This window comes from Camellia sinensis, chromosome 7 (assembly GCF_055761805.1).
Source record: "Camellia sinensis isolate YWXY chromosome 7, ASM5576180v1, whole genome shotgun sequence".
Taxonomy (NCBI): domain Eukaryota; kingdom Viridiplantae; phylum Streptophyta; class Magnoliopsida; order Ericales; family Theaceae; genus Camellia; species Camellia sinensis.
In genome coordinates, this window is record NC_138967.1 from 3,900,113 (window position 1) to 3,909,731 (window position 9,619).

At 36.6% G+C, this 9,619-nt stretch overlaps 1 protein-coding gene and 1 long non-coding RNA gene across 2 annotated transcripts; both read right to left on the reverse strand.

Annotated features, from left to right (window-relative positions):
* Window positions 1-614: 614 nt before the first annotated feature.
* LOC145795178 (uncharacterized) lies at window positions 615-4,312 on the reverse strand. The gene is made up of 5 exons (XM_082878304.1): window positions 3,758-4,312; window positions 2,052-3,610; window positions 1,705-1,968; window positions 1,466-1,559; window positions 615-1,376 (listed from the first exon to the last, which is right to left on the reverse strand). Exons 1-5 carry the CDS (start codon window positions 4,310-4,312, stop codon window positions 615-617), a joined length of 3,234 nt encoding a protein of 1,077 aa, XP_082734430.1.
* Window positions 4,313-6,358: 2,046 nt separating this feature from the next.
* LOC145796461 (uncharacterized) lies at window positions 6,359-8,294 on the reverse strand. The gene is made up of 6 exons (XR_014336873.1): window positions 7,643-8,294; window positions 7,319-7,361; window positions 7,174-7,239; window positions 7,032-7,093; window positions 6,746-6,847; window positions 6,359-6,541 (listed from the first exon to the last, which is right to left on the reverse strand). It is a non-coding gene; the product is annotated as an uncharacterized LOC145796461 (long non-coding RNA).
* Window positions 8,295-9,619: the final 1,325 nt, after the last annotated feature.

Genomic DNA, 9,619 nt, shown 5'->3' on the forward strand with positions numbered 1-9,619 from the left:
CTCACTAAAACCAAAAGGGTCCTACGAACAAATTCGCATGCATGGCAACTACGTACTGGTGTTCTGATCAGTGGTCCCCTTCTGCATAACTAATATTCAACAAGTTTTATGATTTCGTGGGATCTAATTCTTATAGTTCTACAGTCTATACTTTCAACAGAAAACATGTTTTATGAGTAAGTGCTGGTTTGGGATTTCTTGTTTTTGGTTTTTTGAAGGATTAAAAAGTTAATGTGTTTGGGAAATTATTAAAAAACTGTTACAGAGACAGCAGCACACAGCACACAACACGTTACAGAGACAGCAGCACACAGCACACAGCGGCAAACTGTCAAACTCAGCAAACAGATACAGAGCAGTTGTGCAAATCTGCACAGATTGTGGGAAAAGCAGCCACACAGCACAGCTGTCCAAATGGGAAATCTGAACTAAGTATGTTGATGATTTGCAATTTGCTGTAACAGTTCATAGAAATCATACAGGAAATTAAAAGTACAAGGTTGAAATTACATGAAATTCAAGAGTAGGCATGAAATTGAAATTACAATTTCATGAATATTCTTAACTGTCCCCATGACATCAACAAAACAAGCCGAACAAAGAAACAAACTAAGTTAAAACTCTAGGTCCGTATCTGTATCAAAATCACTTTCCATCTCATCTTCTTTGTCATCACCCGAGATTGTTAGTTCATCGTCGTCATCGCAGATGAACGCATCATCCATAACACCCTCCGGTTGTACACGCTTATTGGACTGAGAAACTTCCATTGAAATAATTTGTGGTTTAATGTCATCCCGACGTAAAACAACAACATCATCAATAGGCTGAGTTGGTACAACTGTACTATTTTCATCATCTTGCAACATTTCATCAAATTCTGGCACATCCAGCTCTGGCACATCCCAAATTCGTCGATATTGAAACTTTTCTACGACTCGCCAATTCGGCCCTAACTTCATATCAGGAACGTAAAAAACTTGTTGAACTTGGCTTGGGAACACAAACGAGTCATCTTTATACCATCGACTTCTTACATCAACAGTTGTCACATGTGGTTCGACGCGCAAAGTTCGACTACTACCGGTGTTATACCATTCACATTGGAACAAAACAACCCGATGTCGAAACAAATATGTCAGTTCCCACACTTTACAAAGGTAGCCGTAGAACTTTATCAACTGGCCTTCGTGGTCGCCTTCCACTACCAACCCACTATTTTGACATTTACGACGGTTATCACGGTCGATAGTATGGAATCGGACGCCATTACAAATGCATCCCGAATACGTATTCACTAAGGCATTAGGTCCATTGGCTAATGACCACATCTCATCGGTTGCTTCGGGTGAGTTTTCATTTCGCAATTGGTTCATCTACACAAGAAAGTATGTTATGTCAATTCCAACTTAGAATAATTCAACGTTATCTCCACACTTAACAGTAACATGTTACATAATCTTACGCGATGTTTGAACCATTTAGGGAATTCTTTGCATTGTCGAGTTGCAATGTTACATGAACTTCCATATTTTTGTTGCAACACAAGCTTGTGTTCCCTAGTTAATACGATGTAAGTCATAAGTAATTGGAATAATGAAGACTTTAAAAAATAAAAACAATGTAGAAAAGGTATGTTGCATATATGATGAAGAAGCATACTCTAGATATTCGTCCACTTCCAAACTATTGTGTAGGACAAACCAATGAGCCAATTCGCGGTCAGCTACGGACACATCAATTGCCCTTGGGAGTTGACCAAAAGGACGAACATTTTGAGTGAAAATCGCCAACCCCGGGCCATTGTCACCCCCATCGTAGTTCCTTTCTTCCCGGTTAAACACAGTTTCAACTCCATGCAAATACATTGAACAAAACATCGTACACTCTTTCGATATGTAAGCCTCCGCAATGGATCCTTCTGGACGAGCTTTATTGCCCACAAATCCTTTAAGAAGACCCAGCATCCTACACGTAAACATCGGCGTGATCGTCAATATGTTCATATTCAACTATAAGTACAAGAAAAAAGTTCTGACTCATTGTTATACCTCTCAATAGGATACATCCATCGATATTGAACAGGCCCTCCAAGCCTAGCCTCGTAAGGCAAATGAATTGCCAAGTGGACCATCACATCGAAAAAAGCAGGAGGAAAAATCTTTTCAAGCTTACAAAGTATAAGTACGATTTCTTCTTGCAATTTCTCCAAATCAGTCACCCTCAATGTCTTTGAGCACAACTGTTTGAAAAAAGTTCCAAGCTCAAACAACGTGGTGCCAATCTCGGTAGGAAGGTATCCTCGCATCCCAATGGGAAGAAGTCGTTGTAGAAGGACATGACAGTCATGACTCTTGAGGCCAACTAACTTACCACCTTTCGCCGTGACACAATTGGATACATTTGCCGCATAGCCATCAGGATACTTAATTGATTGCAAGAAATCATAAAACCCTATTCGTTCTGCCGGGGACAATGTGTACAATGCCGAAGGCTTCTGGAAAGAGCCATTCGCATGCCTTATCAAGTGTAACTCCTTTCGTATTCGCATGTCCTCCAGATCCAAACGTGCTTTGTCAGTGTCCTTGTTCTTGCCATCAATGCTCAATAGTGTCCCAAGCAGATTGTCACATATATTCTTCTCTATGTGCATGACATCAAGGTTATGTCGAAGCTTAAGTGTTTTCCAATAGGGTAGGTCGAACAAAATGCTTCTTTTTGTCCAGTTCGGAGTTGGATTTTCAGTCCGTTGTCTTTTTTGGTTGGTTGGATGCTTTCCATACGGCTTGTACGTCCCCAAATTAATTTGCTGCAATATTTGTTCTCCCGATAACTCCACAGGTTTGGACCGAGTCTCAATTTCCCCATTGAATAGCTTACTTCTACGCCAATTATGGTTCTCAGGTAAGTACCGCCGAGCACCCATATACCCAATCTTACTTCGCAAACTCTGAGATGATGCATCGATGTTACAATGAGGGCAGGCCAGGTAACCTTTTGTACTCCAACCAGACAAGGAACCATATGCAGGGAAATCGTTGATGGTCCACATGACTGCTGCATGCATTGTAAATATTTGGCCGTTTGAGGCATCATATGTTTGCACACCATGCTCCCACAGATTAGTTAACTCTTCTACTAATGGTTGCAAGTAAACATCGATGTCCCTTCCAGGTGCGGATCGTCCGGGAATAAGCAAGGACATCATGACAAATGGATCTTTCATACACTTCCATGGGGGTAGATTGTAAGGCATTAAGATTACGGGCCACATGCTGTACGATGTACTCATATGTCCGAATGGATTGAAACCATCCGTTGCAAGCCCTAGCCGTACATTCCGAGGATCCGCAGAGAACGTAGGATGCAGCCTATCAAAGTCCTTCCATGCCTCACCATCAGCTGGGTGTCGCAATACTCCATCATCCATACGCTTATCTTTGTGCCATCTCATATATGCAGCTGTTTTTTTCGACATGTACAATCTCTTCAATCTCGGCGTCAAAGGAAAGTACCTCAAGATTTTATGTGGAATTTTTTTACCCGTCTTGTCGTTCAACTTGTATCTAGACTCAGTACATGTTGGGCAATTCTCCAATGCGGCGTTGTCCTTCCAAAATAACGTACAATCATTCTTGCATGCATGAATGGCCTCATATCCCAAACCCAACTCACGTAAGAACCTTTTCGCTTCATAAAGGGTCCATGGAACATTTTCATCACACTTTGGTAGAATGTCTTTGAAAACTTGCATAACCATATCGAAAGATTTGTTGGTCCATTTATTGTACACCTTCAAGTGAAGCATCTTAATTACGAAGGACAAGATGGAGAACTTTTCACACTGTGGATATACTTGACGTTGAGCATCATCGAACAACCTAATGAATTTCAACAAATTGTGCCTCTCCGAACAAGTAGGTTCTTCGTCGATATGATCATCCATGAGACCACTCATGTAAATCTCTTGTAACATGGTTGGAAGTTCATCCACATTTTCGTGAACCTCTGTCATTGCAGCTCGATCGGTTTGAGTATCATCGTTTCGCATAGTAGGATGAGCACGAAACATGGGAACACGTTCCCCGTGGTGGACCCAAGTTCGATAAGAACATGCGATTCCTCTTCGAATCAAGTGCAACCGTACAACATGTCGAGGTAATTTCGTGCCGTTCAAGCAATCAACACAAGGACAACGAATTTCATCCTGCGGCACTAAATTCTTCGTAGCGAACTCAATGAATGACTGAACACCTTGTACATACTCTTTACTTTTTAGCCTATCCGTTATCATCATCCAACTCTTGTCCATTATTACAACAGACATGAAGCGAAGATGACCCTGCGAATGGACGGGAACTTCGAAAAATACTCTGTAATGGAAGAGAGCTTAAGTAAGTTTAGGGGTTCGATTAGCATTGTTTTTTGAAATTAACAAAATAGTAATAACAGATCGGGATGTTTTTCCAATTTGTCAATTGCATATAGTTGGCTAATGTCACTACTAACTTGGCATGTATTGACATGCAAATGTGACATACATTCACAATTCCATGTGGAGTCATCTTAGAGGGAGAGAAATAATCCTAACCCAAATTTAATAAAATTTACTAAAATCAGTGAGATTAAAAATTATTATATATAATTTTCATAATACTTAGACAGTTCGTAAGGACAAAAGCTAAATTTCCATCATCCAAACAAAATGACAAAGCTTATAAGAAATCATTAATCTTTATCAAATTTTCTTCTCACTCTAGCTTCTTCGATTAGTATTTGTATCTTTATTCTATTCCTACCAAATCAACCTTTAAATCGTAAATATACATATATGAACTTTATAAAACGATTTATAAACAAAAAATTTATATAGAAACTAGATCCACAATAAGCTATTAATGACATTTATAAAATTATGAAAATAATTATGGACATTTTGATTGAAAATAAAATGATTACAAGAAGTTACATCATTATGAATAGTTTTATTTAATTTTATAAAAACTATGTTTATATATCATTATTCTAAGTACATAAACTAGGAGTTCAAAACACACATGATGCACATGTAGAAATGGAGATCCTTATAACCATCATCTAACAAAAAAGAAAATTGAAAAAATTTAAAAATGGCCACTGTGAGTCTCTTGTAAAAAGAAGGATTGAACCGTTGATACATTTAGATTGGAACATCAACAATGGCCACTGTGACTCTCTTGTCATTATAAATGGGTTTATTTATTATTGCATAGGTCATATTCTCAATTTCGATTACCAGAAAAAAATTACAACATCAGAAACAAACAATAAAATTCATCAATCTCATAAACACTTTGTCTGTTACTTTTAAAACTCTTTCTCACATATTTTGAACATATTTTCACTTTCATTTTGATATTAAACAATATCTCAAGAACTAGAGACAAGCTGATTTTTCACTCTAATTTTGACACTAAACAATATCACAGGAGATCAGAGAGATTATTTTTCATCTGTTTTGAACGAATTATGCGTAAAAGGACGACCACGTTCTTCAATCATCATATTGAGCAGATTATCCTCTATTGTTTCTATGGAGTTCCAAAGGTTTGCAGTACAAAGATGTGACAATATTTAGGCTATTGATTAATCAGACTTTGTAATCCTAATTTCTTATGTGGTGGCCACAGATTTCTCAACTGAGGCTGACTTTTAAAGAAATTATTTTCAACTATAGAAATCAACGACAGTGTAAACCTCAAGTTTTTCGTACAGTTTGGTATGTTAATCAGACTTTCGAATCCTAATTTCTTATGTGGTGGCCACAGATTTCTCAACTGAGGCTGACTTGTGAAGAAATTATTTTCAACTATAGAAATCAACGACAGTGTAAACCTCAAGTTTTTCGTACAGTTTGGTATGTTAATCAGACTTTCTAATCCTAATTTCTTATGTGCTGGCCACAGATTTCTCAACTGAGGCTGACTTTTGAAGAAATTATTTTCACCTGTAGAAATCAACCTCAAGTGTCTGCAAGAGAAGAGGGGTAAAAACTTATGAATATATAAGTGATATTGATCAGATACTTAAATGTGACAAACAACGCCAAGACAATGGAAATATCAGCGTATAGTCAATATGGCATGAGTTCCACATAGTATACGTATACAAAATTCCCAAACGTTAATGGTAACACAATGCAAACATTTGAAACCATGCTACTACAGCAAATGCAAAGCACCATTGATGATTCTGAAGAGATACAAAAATTCAAAGCTACTTTACCAGGTTAAATAAAACATCTTGGATACATAACAATTTATAAACAATTGCGGAATTTGGAATTTGTCTTATAAGTTAAGCAGGATATAAGAAGTACCTTCAAGTTAATCCATGCATATGGCAATCTAGTGGGGGTATCAAAAGCAGGTAGAAAGCGCGGCCGTAAATCTTATGGCAGGATAAGAAGTTGATTCTTATAATTTCTTTGGACCAAGCTATTTGTAGAATCAGTTGCAAGAATATGAGCAGAAACAAGTCCTCCAAGAACTCTTATGTTGCACTACACAATAGTGAAAACACCATTAAAGACAATCTGATACTTAAAATGCAGCTTGATTTAGCACTCCCTACTAAAGAATAAAACAAAAGAAAAAGAAAAAGCAACATTGCTCAAGCTTGACTGCATTAGCAAACTGAGGCCACATTAAATGAAACTTTGACTCAAACAACTTCACTAAATCCTAAATTAAAAACATTAAAATACCTGAAGAAGATGTATCCTCGCATCAACATGAAAAGTTAGATTTTCAGGAAGCCAAAGAACAGCCCGTTTCAAATTCTGTGTTGTTCCCCAATGATAACAAGGCTGAGAAACAGAAACAGTATTAACATATACTCTGTTACAAATACTTCAGTGGCACAATCAGTAATAATATTGAAATAAAATTAAATACAAAGATATTTGGTGACAGCATAAGAAGGGCATATAAGATAAAAATACAAGTACATTGATTTTTAAGAACTTGTCTCTAAGAAAGAGTATATCATACCTGGATAGCGATTCTACAAGTGTGAGGGCAGATCCATGATGCTGTTGTGGCAAATGTTCAAGCTAAAATTTGAAACAGTAGGACTTTTAAATTATCCATTTAAAGCTGAACACTGCAACAAATTTAAAAAATAAAGAATCACCTTCAAATTTCGTAGCTGGACAAGGGAGTCGGTGAATGTTTTGGCTAGAGGCTTTAGTTCATCATGCTACAGAACCAAAAGACCACAACTTCATAATATTCATCAAATATAAATAATATCTCATATAGTGGGAAGTAGAACTGACCGGAAAAGCATAAGTCATATAGTTGTCATAACCATGGTAAAACCTGAAAGAGAGAAAAAGCAGAGGCACATTTGGAACATAGAAATCGCAGAAACAGAGGCACATTTAAACGATAGAAACAGAATCCAAAATCGAAATGGACAATCGCAATTTCAACCACACCCAATCACGAAATCAGGAAAAGCCCTAAAAATTTGTGTACGAAATAAATGGGAAATGAAATGTGAAACCCTAAAATTAATCGTGAGAGAAGGGGATGTGAGAGACATCGACAAACAGATCGAACCAGATCGACAGAGAAGAAAAGAGACGACAGAAACATACCTGCGATGGTGATGATGGCCGGTAGTGCTGATCGCCGATTTGCAGTGGTGGTCGTGGCGAGCGCCGGTGGCCTGCGACGGTGATGATCGCCGGTGGTGAGCGACGGGTTTGGTAGGGACGGGTTTGGTATGTTGATGTCGGTGTGTGAGACAGAAGAGAACAAAAAAAATCTGTGTAATATATATGTACTGGGCGCGAAATTACTTATTTTCCCTCTAAAATTTTTTTCGAACATTTGGCGACTAAACGATTATTTGTCGCCAAAAACCTTAACAACGGCAAACAATTGGTCAGCTGAAGATCCCTCTTTGGCTACTAAATAAAAAAATTCGTCGGTAATAATGAATAAACAACGACTAAACCAGATTTGGTCGCAAAAAGTAATCAAAAAAATGCCTTTTTTTTGGCGACAAAAAGTGTTTAGTCGCCAAATGATACAATATGGCGACAAAATTAAATGTTAGTAGCCTAAACTTCTATTAAACAGCGACTAAATGGAAATTTGGTCGCCAATTGTAATATATGGCGACTACAATACTTTAGTAGCTAAAAAGCTTTAATCAACGGCGACTGAAGATGTTTTTTGTCGCTGAATGTGGTGTTTTTGGCGACTAAAATTGGTTTGGTCGCCAATTTTAGTCGCCAAACATGCATTTTCTTGTAGTGCGAGCGGACGGTTGCGGATTGATTTTCTCCAATCCGCCAATTTGGCGGACGGATGGCGGATTTGAGATTTATTTGGCCGCAACCGAACCGCCAAACCGCCAAACCACGAGCACCCCCTAGTAATTTATAAGATTTTGTGTTTTCAATTTGTTTAAATATTATGTTTGTGTTTTCAATTGAAAAAGAGTTTAAATATTCTGTTGAAAAAAAGTTTTCAACTTGAATATATTTTTTGAATTGAAAAAAATAAACGTATTATTTATCTATATTTTTTTGTTTTTAAATCTAAATCTAAAAATAATAAATAGAAAATATGATATATGTTGGTTGGTTTTTGTTTTCAAAAACATATATAGATGTAATAATACAGAGACATACAATCTCTGCTACTGTTCTATTCATGGTTTTGGTAATTTGAATTGTTATTATATTTTAAGAAACACAGATTGTAATATACTTTATGTGGATGAATCATGCTGTGATTATAATATATGGATGAGGCATGCAGTGATCATGATATTCTAAACTTTTAAACTTTCTTTCTTTAGATGAGGCATACAGTGATTGTAATACTTTTTTAAGTCATTGACTGTAATACTTTTTTTTTTTTTTTTTTTTTTGAGAAAGTGCACAAGTTGAATTATGCTGAAAATTTATAAAATTTTAAACCGCCAAACCGATTCGCATCCATCCGCCAAACCGCCAATCCGCTCAATCCACATCCGCCGGATTGGCGGACAGATGCGGATTGATTTTCTCCAATCCGCCAATCTGGCGGACGGATAGCGGATTGGAGGTTCCGTGGCCGCAACCGACCCGCACCCACCCCTACCGCTAGCACAAATTATTTTCAATACAACTGCTGACGGAGCGTAATTAGAATGATTTAAATAAATATATTTTTTAATTTTTTATAAAAAAATATAAAATGTAAATTGAGTTTGAAAAAATGTAATAAAAAAGTGATATGATTTTAAGTAAAATAATATATTAAAATAACATAAATTATTTTACCACAAGCCGAACACCTCCTTAGATTCTGGATAGAAGACAAGCTCAATTTGTCATATTTTCTATTGTTTATTCACAATGATTAAAAGCTCACACAATTACATGAAGTGGACTCCCATTCTGATTAAGCACGAAGGCCTTTTTTGCAACATTTAAAAAAAGTTAATTTATTAATTTATTTAAATCATATTATCTCTCTATTTTTTATATATTTTTTCAAAATGAAAATAAAAGTCAACTTATAAGCCGAGTAATGATAGGTATAATGAAAAAAATATTATGAAAATTCTTCATTCTTGG

Excerpts from the sequence above, each read along its gene's own strand:
- LOC145795178 (XM_082878304.1), bottom strand. The coding sequence starts at position 4,312 with ATGGACAAGAGTTGGATGATGATAACGGATAGGCTAAAAAGTAAAGAG. Across the intron at positions 3,611-3,757 it reads CCAACAAATCTTTCGATATG|GACAACGCCGCATTGGAGAA; the intron begins GTTATGCAAGTT and ends TTATTTTGGAAG. Across the intron at positions 1,969-2,051 it reads TGGATGTATCCTATTGAGAG|GATGCTGGGTCTTCTTAAAG; the intron begins GTATAACAATGA and ends GTTTACGTGTAG.